This window comes from Hemiscyllium ocellatum, chromosome 34 (assembly GCF_020745735.1).
Source record: "Hemiscyllium ocellatum isolate sHemOce1 chromosome 34, sHemOce1.pat.X.cur, whole genome shotgun sequence".
In the NCBI taxonomy this organism is placed as follows: domain Eukaryota; kingdom Metazoa; phylum Chordata; class Chondrichthyes; order Orectolobiformes; family Hemiscylliidae; genus Hemiscyllium; species Hemiscyllium ocellatum.
In genome coordinates, this window is record NC_083434.1 from 469,398 (window position 1) to 487,803 (window position 18,406).

General features: G+C 43.1%; 1 protein-coding gene and 1 pseudogene across 1 annotated transcript in view; both read left to right on the top strand.

Annotated features, from left to right (window-relative positions):
* pak1ip1 (PAK1 interacting protein 1) overlaps positions 1-6,071 on the top strand; it is a 78,708-nt gene extending 72,637 nt beyond the window's left edge. The window contains exon 10 of the mRNA XM_060850162.1: positions 3,590-6,071. Within this exon, the coding sequence (XP_060706145.1) occupies positions 3,590-3,771 (182 nt within the window). The 3' untranslated portion in view covers positions 3,772-6,071. The remainder of the gene's footprint in view (positions 1-3,589) is intronic.
* A 2,930-nt stretch (positions 6,072-9,001) lies between these two features.
* LOC132832140 (SH3 domain-containing YSC84-like protein 1) lies at positions 9,002-16,702 on the top strand (annotated as a pseudogene).
* The last annotated feature ends 1,704 nt before the right edge of the window (positions 16,703-18,406 follow it).

Here is an 18,406-nt window from a genome sequence, read left to right on the forward strand (position 1 = left end):
TGAGCCATGTTTCTGCAATTGCTATGATATCCCAGTCCCATGTTCCTAACCTTGCCTTGAGTTCATCTGCCTTCCCTGTTCGGCCTCTTGTATTTAATTTATCAGTTCTACCTTGTTCTCTGCTTTGTCCCTGCCTGCCCTGACTGTTTGACTCAGCTTTTTTTCTCAACTGTACCAGTCTCAGATTGAAATCTTTCCTCACTATCTCTCTGGGTTCCATCCCCCTCACCTTACTAGTTTAAATCTTCCCAAGCAGCTCTAGCAAATCTCCCTGCCAGTATATTAGTCCCCTTCCAATTTAGGTGCAATCCATCTTTCTTGCACAGGTCACTTCCCCTAAAGCAGCTTCCAATGATCCAAAAATGTGAAGCTTTCTCCCATACACCAGCTCCTCAGCCATGCATTCATCTGCTCTCTCCTCCTATTCCTGCCCTTACTACCTCGTGGCACCGGGTGTAATCCAGATATTATGAGGCTGATCGCTTGCTGTCATAATTTTCATTCATTCTAAGCTAACCTGGATGCTCATAGTACTCCTGCCTTGCCTTTTTGCATTTTGTCCCCTTAGTCATATTACTTCTGACGTGCTTTGTTATTTAGTGCAGAAGATGCTTGTCGTGGTTGTCACCGCGGTTCAGTGAAATCAAGGGAATTTGTCTTTAATCACAGGATTCCAGCACAGTAAGTTATCTTCTGGTTCCAGTTCAGGGGCTTGGAAATGGTCAGCAGCTTGAGTAGTCTGATGAATGATGTTCACAACATATGGGGTGAGGAGCTGAATGTTAGACAGTGAATGACCCCTACATAGAAACATAGAAAAATACAGCGCAGTACAGGCCCTTCGGCCCCAGATATTGCGCCGACCAAAGTCTACCTAACCTACACTAGCCCAATAACCTCCATATGCTTATCCAATGCCTGCTTAAATGACCATAAAGAGGGAGAGTTCGCCACTGCTACTGGCAGGGCATTCCATGAACTCAAATCCCGCTGAGTAAAGAATCTACCCCTAACATCTGTCCTATACCTACCACCCCTTAATTTAAAGCTATGTCCCCTAGTAACAGCTGACTCCATTAGCGGAAAAAGGTTCTCACTGTCAACCCTATCTAAACCCCTAATCATCTTGTACACCTCTATCAAATCTCCCCTAAACCTTCTTTTCTCCAATGAGAACAACCCCAAGTGCCTCAGCCTTTCCTCATACGATCTTCCTACCATACCAGGCAACATCCTGGTAAATCTCCTCTGCACTCGTTCCAATGCCTCCACATCCTTCCTATAGTATGGCGACCAAAACTGCACACAATACTCCAGATGAGGCCGCACCAGAGTCTTATACAACTGCAACATGACCTCAGGACTCTGGAACTCAATTCCTCTACCAATAAAGCCCAGTACACCATATACCTTCTTCACAGCACTATTTACCTGGGTGGCAACTTTCAGAGATCTGTGTACATGGACACCAAGATCCCTCTGCTCATCCACACTAGCAAGTAATCCATCTTGTTACTCCTACCAAAGTGAATGACTTCACACTTAGCTACATTGAACTCCATTTGCCACCTTTCTGCCCAGCTCTGCAACTTATCTATATCCCGCTGTAACCTGCCACATCCTTCTTCGCTATCCACAACTCCACCGACTTTCGTGTCATCCGCAAACTTGCTCACCCAGCTTTCAAGCCTCTCCTCTAGATCATTTATAAAGATGACAAACAGCAATGGTCCCAAAACAGATCCTTGTGGAACACTGCTAGTAACTGCACTCCAAGATGAACCTATTCCATCAACTACTACCCTCTGTCTCCTTCCAGCCAGCCAATTCCTAATCCAAACCTCTAATGCACCCTCAATGCCATAACTCCGTAGTTTTTGCATTAGCCTACCATGGGGTACCTTATCGAACGCCTTGCTAAAATCCATATACACCACATCTACTGCTTTACCCTCGTCCACCTCCTTAGTCACCTTCTCAAAGAATTCAATAAGGTTTGTGAGGGACGACCTGCCCTTCACAAAACCATGTTGACTATCCTTGATCACATTATTCCTATCCAGATGTTCATAAATCCTATCCCTTACAATTCTCTCTAAGACTTTGCCCACAACAGAAGTGAGACTCACTGGCCTATAGTTACTCAGGCTATCCCTATTCCCCTTCTTGAACAAGGGGACCACATTCGCTATCCTCCAGTCTTCTGGCACTATTCCCGTAGACAATGACGACATTAAAAAAAAATCAAGACCAATGGCTCTGCAATCTCCTCCCTAGCTTCTCAGAGGATCCTAGGATAAATGCCATCAGGCCCTTGACTCTTTCTGCCCTAATAGAAACTGGTTTTCTGCTGGAACGAGAGAGAAAGACAGATGTTCATAAGGTGAAAGTGGATAGCAATGTTGCATTTGTTGAAGTTGAGGATGTGTCCTGATAGTGTGAGCAGGTAGTGCTGTAGGGTTGCGTTTGGTGAGTGATTGAGCTAAGATGTTGCAGGAATGAGAGTGATAAAGTATGAATCTTGGTGTGAGGTGGGTGCGATTGCAGAGATGGAATGAGTGTGATGTATCAGAGAGAAGGTGGTGGCACCTAAGCTGGTGGGATGGAGGTGGGTATTGACCTCCTTCCTACAATGCAGTATATTCCTGCAGATAGATAAGACTGATTTAACCTGAGTAGCAACCACTGATCATGGCCTCCATTCCTGAGGAAGAGGAAGTCCCAACTTTGCACCGTCCTGTCCAGCAGGATTTGCAGGCCTCTGTCCGCAAATGATTTGTTGATTTCCAAGGCAAGTGTCAAGAACCGTGCAGGGCAGCTCCAGACGATGGTGTTTCTCCAAATGCACAATGGATTTTTAAAGCTGGTCTGAGCTTGGAGAATGTCAATAAATGCTGGGACACTTGCTGAGTGGCAAGTTGCTGCAGGAACAGCATATGGTAAGATGGAACCAGAATATGATGTGATAAAAGCTATAGCAGTAGGATAAGTAGTTAATGAGGCAGGTTTGGTATGATACAGTGAGAAAATTAGATATTATGGCAGAAATCCCTCTTAAACTGTCACAACGGTCTTGGCCAAAAAAAAATGTGAGATTCAGGCCATTGTTCTACAATCCTTCAAACTAGGATTGATTTATACACTAAATGTCTGAAAACTGAAAGATTTTTGGCCAAGGGACAGGTACATAAGATTAACTAACACTCTAGTAAATATGATGTTTATGCATTTTCATTACCACCTTTGAGTAGTACATTTTATGCACTCAACGTTTTACCCCTAAATTTTGTTAAAAATAATTTCCGAATGAAAGTAATTCCTTGTAACATTTCTTACAAGATTTATTACTACCACATGCATATCAAAGCATAAGAAAAATGTTAATTGTTTTTAAAAAATATTGTGGTATATGAAACATATGAATTCAGAATATTAATCTATGCTTATTGTAATCTCATCATCAACATTATACCTACAATTTCAAAACCTTACTGTAAATGATGCATAGGCTACTACTGTCACTGAATATTTGATATTTCATGACTGTTCATTGTGCATTTCTAATTACTTCCCTATATTTTTGTTGTAGGAGACAAATCCAGCATTAAACTTTCTAAACAGAAGAAGGTTAAATTCAAAGAAGCTACTTTGGATGGTGGGAAACACCCACAAAAGAGAAAGAGAGAAATTCTGTACAAGAGGGAAAAGGCTGTTGAAACAAAAAAAAAAGAGAAAGAAAAGGCTTCAAATGAACACTTCTCAGTAGTGTAATTGTATATAATCAGGTGTTGTATGTGGATGATCACATGACATTTCATGCTTTTGTATTTGTAAAGTGAGATTGTGGATGTCAGTGAAATGTTGACATTATCTGAATAGACTGCTTTCTCAGGGTGCATCTCATAGCACAAATCCAGGATTTTAATATATTATCTGTCTAGATTCCTAGAAACTTACAGTCAATTTGAAATGCAAAATGAAATTGCCAAATTTGTAGCTTTAACACTTATCGTGATAGTGAAGTGTAAAGTTGTAAAATCTGATAGTTCTGCAATCCATTTTTCTATGAAGACCAAAGCATCTATGATAACATGTTTAGATGTGGAAGAATTATTGTCTTTTATGTTTCAGTTGTCACCTTTTTGCTAAGAGAGTTGCTGTGTACTGGAAAGAAAAGCAATCAGAAGTGGTTTTCCGCATTAAATCAATCAACTATGGTTTTGTGAATTACATTGTGTTAACTTTCACTGTGCCAAGTTACAAATGAAAAATAGTTACTTGCAAGTAAGGAGGTGCAGTAGAGAGGAGAAAATTAACAAGAAATTCAAATTATACTTGACAACGGCTCTTATTTGCAGTGTGACAGATTTTATTCATTTTGATTTTATCAAGTTAGTTTTATTCAGTGATTTATTCAAATTTTAAATTGAATGGGATAGAAAAAGAATACAAGGTAGTTGCTTTTTGACTTTATTACTATGCACAAAATGGTAACTGAAAATGAAAGAATGCAAAGCAGCATATTTTCGGACAGTGGGAGGAAACCCACACAGACACAGTGAGAATGTGCAAATTCTACACAGACAGTTGTCCAGGGCTGGAATCGAACCCAGTTCCCTGGTACTGTGAGGCAGCAGTGCTAACCACTGAGCCACCGTATCACCTTACTTCCACCAACATACTACTAGCGAAAGAAACACTCGTAACAGGAAGTGGAAGAACTGGAAACACTGACACCCAACAACACCAACAGCAAGGCCAATATGCTTACAGTACTAGACTTCACTTTGTCTTACACAGTCAAGTATTTAAACAACCCATGGAATAACCCATATCAGGATTCGTAGCAGAAGCAGTCATGCAAAGACTAGAACTCACAGCCCTCCCCCTGATCCAACCAAAGCTATGAATCAGATTTGTGGACAACACATTTGTCATCATTAAATGCATAAACTTGAAGGAAACACACTATCTCATCAACAACATATTCACCAGTACCAACTTCATGAGAGAAGAGGAGGACACCAATCAACTCCCATTCCTAACATCATAGGAGAATATGGGACCAACGGTGAATTCCTAACTAAACTATATACGCAGGTGACCCACAAAGACCAAATCCTTAACTACAACAGCAATCACCCCAACGTCCACAAACACAGCTGTGTCAGAACATTATTTAAATGAGCTATAACACTGCAACACACCAGAACTACACAAAATTGAGGAAGAACGCCCTACACAAGATAAAAAGTGGATACCCCAATGGATTCGTCTGCCAATGCCTATTGGACAGACAATGCCAAGAGATCACTGTATGCCCTGATTCACTGGTCACCCTATCTATATCAAGAATGTATCAGAAATGACAACCGGACCCCTACAACCACTGTGAATTATAGTAGCACACCAACCCCACAGCTACACTATATCAACAACTCACAAGGATAATGACCCATACCCACAACATGCAGGACTAACATAATATACAAAATCCCTTGCCGTAAACACTGCATCAGACAGACCGGCAGGAAACTAACAATCCGGAAACATGAATACCAGCTAGCAACAAAACTGCACGACCAACTCTCCCTCATCTCAATAAATGGAGACAAGGAGAGCCATCAATTAGACAGGGACAACATAACCATCATAGGACAAGCTAAAGAGATGCATGCAAGGGAATTCCAAGAGACTGATTTTCAACCTGAATGCCATCAACAAGCATGTGGAAACAGACCCCAGAGCAAAGCTGGAAATGACAAAGCCACCTTAATAGACCAGATCATATCAATATCAAGCAGAGTAGAACAACAACACTTCACAGAAGTCTCACTGATTATGTTTCCGAGCATGGGGACGAAATGTCTTCATGACAACTCACCTGCTTGACTAGCAAACCAACAACCGCATCCACAACCCGAGCTACAAATCTTTGTTAAAACCTTAAAAGTTAAGTGCTCTTGCCTTAAACAAAAATGTGTTTACTGTGCCTCATTGCAGTTGTAATGTTAAATTTCACATTTTTATTTAAAATTCAGTCCAATAAAGATAATCTTTTCTTACTGTTATAGCATGTGATGTGTGTACAAGTTCTTACTTAGAGACTTACAGCACAGAGTTGGGGGCACAAACAAAATTAACCTTAGAAGCAGCAATGACTGGGCGCGTCAATCAAAAACAAGTGCTCAACTACTGCAATTCCATTTGCATCATTTGACCCATAGCTCTGTATACCTTGGCATCACAAATGCACATTTCGATTAGATTAGGTTAGATTCCCTACAGTGTGGAAACAGGCTCTTCGGCCCAAGCAGTCCACATCGACCCTCCGAAGAGTAACCCACACACACCCATTTCCCTCTGACTGATGCATCTAACACTATGGACAATCTAGCATGGCCAATTCACCTCACCTGCACACCTTTGGACTGTGGGAGGAAACTGGAGCACCCGAAGGAAACCCATGCACATGGGAGAATGTGCAAACTCCACGCAGACAGTTGTCTGAGGCTGGAATCGAGCCTGGGACCCTAGTGCTGTGAGGCACTGAGCCACCGTGCCGCCCCTACACCTAAGTACTTCCTAAGTATTCTGAGGGTTTCCGTCTCTACCAACACTACAGGCGGTGAGTTCGAGAGTCCGATCATTCTCCAGGAGAAAAAAACCTTTTATCACATCCCTTCTGATCCTTATATTTTAAATCTATGCCCCCTAGTCTTTGATGCTTCTACCAAGAACAAATATTCCCTCCTATCTATCTCAATGCCCATCATAATTTTAAACATCTCAATAATGTCAACCTCTCTGTCTCTGTTCTTTGAGGAAAACATCTTGGTATATCTCCTGTGCACACAATATTCAAGCCATGGCCTAACCAATGTTTGCCACAGCAAAGAAAATGAAGTTTCACGTGTGTCTTTCATTATGATGCAGAGTCCATGTATTCGCAAAGCTTCAAAGATGCTTAAAATTGACACCAACGGTAATGATCCAGCATTTTGAAGAACCATCCCATTAATTCCAGATATCAGTTTATATCCTAAAAGACTTAGCAATTTTTAACAGCGTAGTCACTTTGTTGTTTAATTTTGATCTACTAATCTAATTGGTCTGTGGTATGAACTTCGAAATCCTTTATTTTTACCCCTATTCATACAAAAGACAGCTGAACAAGTAAAAGAAAATAACAAAACTGACCAGATTACTGGATGGGTTTGCAGGATGTCTTGTTTCACCAACATTGATGACTGTTCCTTGGGTTTTTTTTTATGTTGATAAGGGTCATCAGTTCAGTCAGATGAAGCCAGTAATATTGAGCTTTCAAGAGCTGCTAATATGAGATTAGGCAAGGAACTTACAAATCTTCATACCATACGATCAACAGCCAGATTCCTTTTTCACAGAAAATGGTCCAAAATCCAATTCAAACACTGACAGATGCTCCCTATTCTTTCATGACACCTGCACCATCACACCCCCTGCCCATGGACATGTTATGCCTTTCCCTGCTCAATCTCTTGCACACACTCCCTCTGTTCCATTTTGTCTGCATTTGCTTGTGCTTTCTGTTCCATTTTGCCTGTGCACCTGGGGTCTCTCTTTGTTTCTTCTTGTTCACACTTTCTTTCTGCTCCCACTGCCTGTACACACACTCTTGCCTTGCACATACAGTATGCTGTCTTCCATACATTTCTCTGCAGAATCTTGTTCACATGCACATGCTCTCTCTGCTCTTACCCACCCACCCACTTGCTCTCTCTGCTCAATATTGGCTGGTACATTCTATCTCTGCTCTGCTTGCACACCCATGCCCTTTCTGAACCTTTTTGCCTGCCCATTTCTTCTGTTCTGTTCATCTGGCATGGTCTCTTTTTCTCTGCTCCCTCTCATCTGCTCATGCTGTCCCTGCTCCCATTTGTCCGCATGCACGCTTTTTGCTGCTGAATCTCGCCTGCACACACTCTCTCTATTACCTCTTGCCTGTCTACACTCTTATAGTTTCCCTTTGCCCATACTTCTGTCTGATCAATCTCGCCCACTCGCACCATCTGTACTCCAATGCATTCTCTTTGCTGTCTCTGACTCAAGCCCATCTCTCTGTTTCCTCATATGACTGCCCCCATACCCACCGATTCACGCCCAAAATCTGCACTCCCTTCTTTAGTTCCTCTTATGCATGATCACTCTGTTCCCTCTCTCCCCACATGCTCTCACTTTGCATCCACCAACCTGCATGATCTTTTTGTATTCCCATGCAAATTGCTGTGGCTGGCCCTCCCACTTCTGCAGCTATTCTCAGATTTCATAAATTGGCTGGGTGACAGTTTCACTCACTGAAGAGCATGCAGGATGCAGGAAGTGTTTATAGATAGGCGTTTCAGGGATGTGGTCACACCAAAGGTTCAGTAAGGTAGATGGCAACTACCAGGAGGGGCGAGAAGGCAGTGGGGATGTGGTCACACTGTTGGGGTGTGTGGCCTCTTAGAGGAAAGCAACGGCAGCAGCCTAATCAGAGGCACCATGGTTGGCTTTGTATAATACAATGGATCAAAGTGTAGGTGAGTAGTAATGATAGGGGACTCTATGGTCAGAGGGACAGACAGGTGTTTCTGTGGCCGCAAGAGTTTCCAGGATCAAGTTTAGCCTCCCCTGTGCCAGGATCAAGGATGTCTCTGAATGGTATGACATTCGAAAAGGTGAGAGTTACGTTGTGGTCCATGTTGATACTAATGACACAGGCAGGAAAGCAGATGAGATCCTTGAAAGGGAATTTAGGGAGTTAGGTAGGAAGCTAGAAAGCAGGATCTCTAGGGTTATTACCTCCTGTATCACTTGCTAGGGAGGCCAAAAGTAGAAAGGTGATACAGTTGAATTTGTGGCTAAATAGGGTGCTTTAGAAGGGAGGGCTTCAGATATCTGGATTTCTTCCAGGGCAGGAGGAACCTGTCCAAGAAAGATTAGTGGTGTTGGGAATGAGCGCAGTAGGTCAGCATGTGGCATGATCGAGGAGAAGGTAGAGATTGAGTCAATGGAGTCTAAAAGGAAGAACAAACAAGACCAACTTAATGAACACCGGGACTGGCCGTCCGAGGTAATGTATTTTATTACAAAGAGTACAGCAGGAAAGGCAAATGAGCTTAAAGCTTCAATTTTGTTTGGTGTGCTTGTCTTTATTAGTTAATGCATTGTGTATAGGAGTTGGGAAGTCATGTTGAGGTTGTACAGGACATTGGTTTGGCCACTTTTGGAATATTGTGTTCAATTCTGATCTCCCTGCTAACAGAATGATGTTGTGAAACTTGAAAAGGTTCTGAAAGTATTTACAAGGGTGTTGTCAGGGTTGACGGGTTTGAGCTATAAGAAGAAGCTGAATAGGCCGAAGGTATTTTAATTGGAGGCTGAGGAGTGGCCTGAAAGAAGTTTCTAAAATTATGAGGAGCATGGATAGGATAAATAAATATATTTTTTTCCCCAGGGTAGCTGAGTCTAAACGTAGAGGGCATAGATTTAAGGTGAGAGAGGAAAGACTTAAAAGTGAGCTAAGGGATAACTTTTTCACATAGTGTGGTGTGTGTCTGGAATGAGCTGCCAGAGGAAGTGGTGGAGGCTGTTACAATTACAACAGTAAAAGGCATCTGGATGAATATATGAATAGGAAGGGTTTAGAGGGATATAAGCCAAGTGCTAGCAAATGGGACTAGATTATTTTAGGATATCTGGTCAGCATGGATGACTTGGACCGAAGGGCTTGGTTCTGTGCTGTACAGCTCTATGATGTTAATTAATAGATGGATCTACAATGTTGTAGCCATTACAGAAACCTGGTTGAGAGAAGGGTAGGAGCAGTAGTTCAATATTCCAGGGTTTTGATCTTACAGGCATGATGGGGATATAAAAGGGGTGGGGAAGTTGCATTAGTAATTAAGGAGTATGTCACAGCTATACTAAGAAAAGACAACTCATCCAGCAAGGTAATATGCATAGAAGTCAAATAAGAAATAGGAACATAGATATTGAGTTTGCAATGACTTACAGGTTTTTCAACCCAATTTTACTGCTTTTGCCTTTTAACCTTTGACCCTTTGGCAATCAAGAACTTATCTATATCTTTTTTTAAAAAATACTCAATGACCTGGTCCCCACAGCCTTCTGTGGCAATGAATTCCACAGATTCAAACTCTCTGGCTAAAGAGCTTTCTCTTCATCTTTAGTTCTAAACAGTCTTCCTTTACTCTAAGGCTGTGCCCTCTGGTCTTTGCCTTCCTGCGAATGGAGACATTTTCCCAACGTCCACTCTGTCCAGGCTGTTCAGTATTCTGTAAGTTTTAATCAGATCCCACTCGTCCTTCTAAACTCAATCGAGTATAATCCCAGAATCTTCAAATGTTCCTCACATGTTTAGCCTTTCATTCCTGGGATCTGTTATGGACCAGGCCAGACCCTCTCAAGCTATTTACTTTTTTTAAAGGCAGATGAAAGTGGATACTGGAATGATGTAGCTGGTCAAACTATTTGGCTTTATGCATAACAATTTATTTGCACACTGCAGTTGAAACATAAACAAAAGAAAACAGAATTTAGAATAACTTAAGGTCGTAGCTAACCAGCTCATGTGAAAGCTGAAGCACAAGGACTTGCAATCATCTTGGTAATTTAGGCTGGAGTTTTAGTAACTGCTCGTGGAGGCAGTGGAATTGTATTGAGTCGCCTGGCAGATGGAAGATGGCCTGCTCCTTCAGCAATAGGCATTGCTGGACTTGGTGGGAGTTTTGAGATTGGAATTGAGATATCTGATTTGGTGATAATCCTGAAACTGAAGCTTGCAGTTAATGCATTTGCAAAAGGGGAAGTCTCACATTATGTGAAAATTTTACAACTGTAATTGAGCCCATTGGCAGAAACTTAGAGGGAGATGTTGCTGTTAGAAGTTCACCTGCTGTCCAAACCTACTGCAAGTCAAGTCGGTTGTTTGCTGGAATATATTTAGAAGGATCTTCTTTGATTGAAAGAAAAGAAAGCAATCACAAGTTTTACTGCGAAGACATCCGAGCATTTGCAATTTTGTATGGTGATGTTGAGCCTCCAGCTGTTGCCCATGAGTTGTATGACATACTGGGCACATTTAATGAGCAGTACCAGAAGGAAGAACAACGTGAAAATAAGAAAAAAAGTAATAAGAGCACAAGCAAAGTCCAAAGAATCACAAAATTCCTCTCCCAGACCATAACATATATAGCCATTTGTGAATGGAGGATTAGGAGAAAATCTGTGGGAAATGCCTTCAATTGTGACAGCGATGCTCTTGTTTGAGGGACAAGCACCGGGTGACCTGAGCTTCTGTGCAGGTGATAAAATCACTGTAACATCCTGAACTAATTCTCAGTTTGACTCGAGTAGGAAGGAAAACTTTGTGGAGATGTTGGCATTTTCCCAGCTAACTATGTGTCTGTTTCTCAAGACAACTTATTGTTAATCACACATTTAGCATTGCCAAATGTTGTACTTTGATTTGTTGCCTGTTTTCCTATTGTAGGGAATCTACTCTTAACTATTTGAAAACCCAATTGACTCGAAATCACAACTTCACGAATCTGTTCCAATTCCCACAACATCCCAATAATATATCCCTTGGTAAATGGTAAATTCAAACTCAGGTTCTTACAGGCAGGAGAGATTTCAGAGAGAAAGTTCAGGCAAGACCTCTGTTCAAGCATGGAACATCTTTTCACAGTAGCCACTTCCTTGCTGCCAGCAGCTTCTGATTCCCAACAAAAAACTAAACAGAACTGGAAAAAACCTGAACTGGGACAACTGGACACTTTCATTATAACTGCTTAAAAAAAACTTTAAAGACCTCTTATGATTATTGACTTAAGCAGTGTCTATTAGCCATTTTGTCACCTCATATTTTACAAACCCTCTAGAAAAAAAAGGACAACATAACCTTGTTAAAGAAACAGCATCATCACAGATCATTCTCGTGAACATCCTCTGAATGCACTCCAGGATCAATACATCCTTTCTGAGGTATGAGGCCCAAACAGTTGCTCACAATACTCTAAATATGGCCTGATCAGAGCCTAATAAAACCTGAGATGTGAATACCGCTTTTCAATTCCAGTCCTCTCGAGTTGAATGAGAACATTTTGTTTGCCTTCCTATCTACTGACTCAATGTTTACCTTAAGAGAAATCTGAACTGTGACTCCCAAGTCTCTTTGCGCTTCAGGTTTCTGAATTTTCTCCCCATTTAGAAAATAGTCCCTGCCTCTATTCTACCTCCCAAAGTGCATGACCTCACACTTTCCTATGTTGTATTTTATCAACCACCTCTTTGCTCACTCTCCTAACAGACTGAATCTTTATGCAGCATCCCCACCTTCTCAATACTACCTGCCCCTTCACCTATCTTTGTATCACCTACAAACTTAGCCAGAATGCCCTTAGCTCCTTCATTCAGATCATTAATGCATAAAGTGACAAGTTGTGGTCCAAACACTGACCCGTGCGGAACACCACTTGTCACTGGCTTCTATCCTGAGAAGGACTCTTATCCCCACTCTCTGCCTTCTGCCAGACAGCCAATCTTCTATCCAATCTCGTACCTTGCCTCTAATACCATAGGCTCTTATCTTACTCAGCCTCCTCCTGTGCAGAACCTTATCAAAGATCTTATGGAAGTACAGATAAATAACATCCATTGGCTCTATTTGGTCTAACCTGCTCATTACCTCCTTAAAGACTTTTTTTTTAGAATCCCTACTGTATGGAAGCAGGCCCTTCAGCCCAACAAGTTCATACCTACTCTCCAAAGAGTAACCCACCCAGGCCCATTCACCTACAGAATTCCAATGCATTTGTCAGACATGACCTCTCCTCGATGAAACCATGCTGACTTTGCCGTATTTTACCATGCACTTCTAAGAATTCAGAAATCTCATCAAGGAATGAGATGGCCTAGGCAATGGCCTAGTGGTATTATTGATTAGATTAGATTAGATTACTTACAGTGTGGAAACAGGCCCTTCGGCCCAACAAGTCCACACCGACCCGCCGAAGCGCAACCCACCCATACCCCCACACTTACCCCTTACCTAACACTACGGGCAATTTAGCATGGCCAATTCACCTGACCCGCACATCTTTGGACTATGGGAGGAAACCGGAGCACCCGGAGGAAACCCACGCAGACACGGGGAGAATGTGCAAACTCCACACAGTCAGTCGCCTGAGTCGGGAAATGAACCCGGGTCTCAGGCGCTGTGAGGCAGCAATGCTAACCACTGTGCCACCGTGCCGCCCAAATTGCTTGACTATTAATCCATGAGTAAAAAATGAGGTCTGCAGATGCTGGAGATCACAGCTGCAAATGTGTTGCTGGTCAAAGCACAGCAGGTTAGGCAGCATCTCAGGAATAGAGAATTCGACGTTTCGAGCATAAGCCCTTCATCAGGAATAAGAGAGAGAGAGCCAAGCCGGCTGAGATAAAAGGTAGGGAGGAGGGACTAGGGGGAGGGGCGATGGAGGTGGGATAGGTGGAAGGAGGTCAAGGTGAGGGTGATAGGCCGGAGTGGGGTGGGGGCGGAGAGGTCAGGAAGAGGATTGCAGGTTAGGAATTAATCCAGAAATCCAGAATAATGTTCTGAGGAGCTGGGTTTGAATTCTGTCATGGCAGATGGATTAGATTTATAATTTTTTAAAATCTGGAATTAGGAGTTGACTAATGATCATGAAACCATTGTCAATTGTCAGAAAAGTCCATCCATTAGGGAAGGACGTCTGTCATTCTTACCTGATCTGCCCTACATGTGACTACAGAGCAATAGCAATGTGGTTGACTCTCAACTGCCCTCTGAAATGGCCTAGCAAGTCACTGAGTTGTATCAATTGTGAGAAAGTCACAACAAGGAACAGGACAGGCCACCTGGCAACAACCTTGGAGCCTGAAAAGACAGTGGCAAAAATGCAAACAGACCTGTCTACCATGCAAAGTCCTCCTTACCAACATGTGGGAGCTAGTGCCAAAATCAGGAGAGCTGTCTCACTGCCTTGTCAAGCAACAGCCTGAGAGAATCATTCTTACAGAATCATACCTTGCAGGTAACACCCCAGATACTACCATTACCATCCCTGGATATGTCCTGTCCCACCGGCAGGACAGACCCAGCAGCGGTGGTGGCACAGTGGTATACAATTGGGAGGGAGATGTCCTGGGAGTCCTTGACATCGACTCCAGACCCCATGAAGTCTCAGGTTAAACATGACCAAGGAAACCTCTTACTGGTTACCATGTACTGTGCTCCTTCGGCTGATGACTCAGTACTCCTCCATGTTGAAATACCCTTGGAGGAAGCACTGAGAGTGGCAAGGGCGCAACATATATTCTGGGTGGGGGATTTCAATGCACACCTGTGGAATTGTGCAGGAACAGTTAAGATTGCATGATAGGAAAAAATGGCCAACTCTCGAGTTATAAACCAATAAGTTAAAAAGACGTGGCAAAAGGTCAGCAACAGTATTCATGACACAGACTGACTGTAAACAAATTTTCTAACCTTGGTAAAACTTCAGTAACCTCCTTAATGGCTCCTTGTATATTTTGAAATGCAAATTTTAGCCGAAACAAAATGTGTATATACAGAAACAAAGTTATCGAATGACATGCGTAACTTGATGTTGTGGAAAACCAAAAAAGCAAAACAGGTCACAGTTCATTGTAACGAATGACGAACGTCTAATGATAATAATCTGAGACTTGTCAGCATATCTTAAAGTATTTAAATGTTATCCTTTCCTCTGTAAAAACGTGGAGAGCTTAAGATACTTTTGTCTCTCTCCTCTCTTACGTTTTTTTCGTCAAAAAACTGCATGCAGTGTTTTTTTAGTAAAGGCCGAACATTTTTCGGTTCAAGACTATTTTTGAATCTTTCTCTAATGTGATGATTTAGCTCTCACAGATCCCTGCTAATTAAAGTTCGATTCAATATACCACCAAGAGTGGCTGTGCAGCAGCATTACTGATCAAGCTGGTCGGGTCCTAAAGGATATAACTGCTGGACTGGGTCTGTGGCAGGTGATGAAGGAAACAACAAGAGAATAAAACAGTATTGACCTCATCCTTACTAATCTGCCAGCTGCAGAAGCATCTGGTCATGACAGCATAGATAAATGTGACCACCATACTGTCCTTGTGGAGACGAAGTCCCACCTTCAAATTGAGAATAACCTCCATCGTGTTGTGGGGCTCTATCACCGTGTCAAATGAAACAGACTTCGAATCAATCTAGCAGCTCAAAATTGGGCATCCATGAGGCACTGTGGACCATCGACAGCAGCAGAACTCTACTCCAGCACAATCTTCAATCTCATGGCCTGGCATATCCCCACTCAACCGTTAGCATCAAGCCAAGGGATCAAAGTTAAAGAGTGTGGCGCTGGAAAAGCACAGCCAGTCAGGCAGCATTCAAGAAACAGGAGAAACAAAGTTTCTGGTATAAGTCCTTCATCAGGAAGCCCTGATGGAGGGCTTATGCCTGAAACGTTGATTCTCCTGATCCTCAGATACTGTCTGACTGGCTGTGCTTTTCCAGAACCACACTCTTCAACTCTGATCTCCAGCATCAGCAGATCTCTTTCTCCTAGCCTGGTTCAATGGAGAGTGCAGGAGGGCAAGCCAGAAGCAGCACCTAAAAATGAGGTGTCAACCTGGTGAAGCTAGAAAACAGGACTATCTGCATGCCAAACGGCATAAACAGACTAAGCAAACCCACAACCAACAGATGAGATCCAATCTCTAAAATTCTTCCACATCCAATTGTGAATGTTGGTGGACAATTAACTCACTGGAGGAGGAGGAATCTCCACAAATATCCCCACCTTGATGAGAAAAGTAAGCTCGGAGGTGGCAGAAGACGTGTTTTACGTCACAATATGTATTGACTTTGTTGATGCGTGAACGGAAGGGGATGAAGGTAATACCTTTGCCGAGAATTGATCATTCATCCTCAGTGAGAGGGAGGTCTGCGGGGATAATGAAAACTCGGCAGGGCTGGGAGCTAGGACCTGGTATAGGGCTGGAGCTGGGAGTGGGGGCGGAGACTGTAATGAGTGTATGGGATGACATCATTTGCAGAAGTGATGCTCACCTCAGGGTTCTGGGGGGATGGGGATGGTGACAGGAGGATCTGTAGGGGGGTGGGGGTTTCAGCAGTATGCAGGTGAATGGTGTCAGTGGAAGTGGTAGCAATGACGGCAGCTGTGGGGGTGAAAATTGTGGAACACGTGGCATCAGTGATAACGTAGGGAGTGGAAGTGACAAAACGCATACAATGAGTGAACTCAAAGGGAGCAGAAGTCGTGGAACACGTGGCATGGGTGATGTCAGAGGGGGCAGAAATGGCTTCGGCAGTGGCAATGGGGATGGGGGTGGCGGCAGAAATGTGTTTTCTGTTGGGCCTGGGGTTGTTCCCAGAGGTGGCAGATCTGGTGGTGATTATGGCTGTGGTTGGTTGTCCGGCAGTTTTAGCGGTGGTTGTCTGGCTGGCGGTTGCTGAGGTAGCCTGAGCAGCCGTGGCTTCAAGCTGCTGGAAATGACATCGGTGATCACTGCAGTGATGGTGGCTGGTACAGCCTCATGGCTGATGGTGGCTAAGCAGTTCCAGAGGCTGGAGAAAGCTTCTGGAATGTTCGAGGAATGCTGACTATTGAGATGGGTATATAAAAGTTTGTTGTACTTATAATTTTTGATGTTTGAAATGGTGTAGAAATATTGTTTGTTGAGGGTATGAATTCATCTGAGGATATAATACAGTAGTGATCCTTTGCAGTTCTGAGAGAGTGTGGTCCTCAGTTGAAGTATACCTGACTGTGGAGAGGTTAGGTGGCAGCGCATGGCTGCAAGTGTGGTGCAGAGGATCCAGAAGGAGCACTATTGATGGAGGTTTTGAATTTATAGTCTGTATTGGTTATCCTGTTCAGATCCATACTGTGTTGGTCTGAATGTGGTTCGGAGTCCATATGGTTTCGGAGGCAGGCACTGGGGAAAGAGATGTGGCTGTTGTAGCCAGTCTGTTTCAGGACGTGGTTGAAGAGCTTCAAGGTGGAGGAGATGGTCTGGGGGTTGCAGTGAGAGAGAGAGAGACTGACTGAGATCCTTGTAGAGAGAGGAGGAGAACTTCTTCAAGGTAGGCATCCTTGGAAGAGCATTCGCAATAAGGTTAAGATCAACTAGGCGGAAGTGGGTACTGCACTTGCTGGAAATTAGAGTCAAGGTTAGAGTGTTGCTGGAACAGCACAGCAGGTCAGGCAGCATCCAAGGAGAAGGAAAATCGATGTTTTAGGCAAAAGCCCTTCATCTCTCATTCCTGATGAAGGGCTTTTGCCCAAAACATCAATTTTCCTGCTCCTCGGATGCTGCCTGACCCACTGCGCTTTTCCAACACCACTCTAATCTTGACTCTAATCTCTAGCATCTGCAGTATCCATTTCAGCATACATCGAGAACCTCAACCTGAGCTACAAATTTTCTCAAAACTTGCTAATAGGAATTTATAAAATGTCACATTGACTGACTGCATACAGATTGTATGTTTTTTGAACAAAATAGACTGTATCTGTAAATACAAAATTGTAAATGCAAATTCACCCCAAAGAGTTAGGGGTGTGTGTGTGTGAGAGAGAGAGAGAGAAATTGTGTGTGTATGTGTGGGAGATCGAGAGAGTGTGTGAATGTGTGTGTGTGTGTGTGCTTGATAGACTATGTGCCCTAGTGTAATGGAATATATGCCTGTGAGAGGTTGTGCTCGTGAGCGTGTGTGAGAGAGAGCATAGATAGGTGAAGACAGAGGCAACAATTTTCAGGTTTAATTGGACATTTAAATAGTGTAGTTTAGATTAGACTTACAGTGTGGAAACAGGCCCTTCGGCCCAACAAGTCCACACCGACCCGCCGAAGCGCAACCCACCCATACCCCTACATTTACCCCTTACCTAACACTATGGGCAATTTAGCATGGCCAATTCACCTGACCCGCACATCTTTGTGACTGTGGGAGGAAACCGGAGCACCCGGAGGAAACCCACGCAGACACAGGGAGAACGTGCAAACTCCACACAGTCAGTCGCCTGAGTCGGGAATTGAACCCGGGTCTACAGGCGCTGTGAGGCAGCAGTGCTAACCACTGTGCCACCGTGCCGCCCACGAATTGAATTGAATTTGTATTAGTATTGAATTTGACATGTATTTGAAATCATGACAGCCAATTAAAATGAATGGGACAGCTTGTTTAAGGAATATTTAAATAAGAATTTGCTGAAGTGTTGGGAAACTTGTCATTTTATAAGTGTTGGATTGTTTGTGAGAGTCAGTCCGTGAGAAATCATACACCCGAAGAGGATGAGCTGAT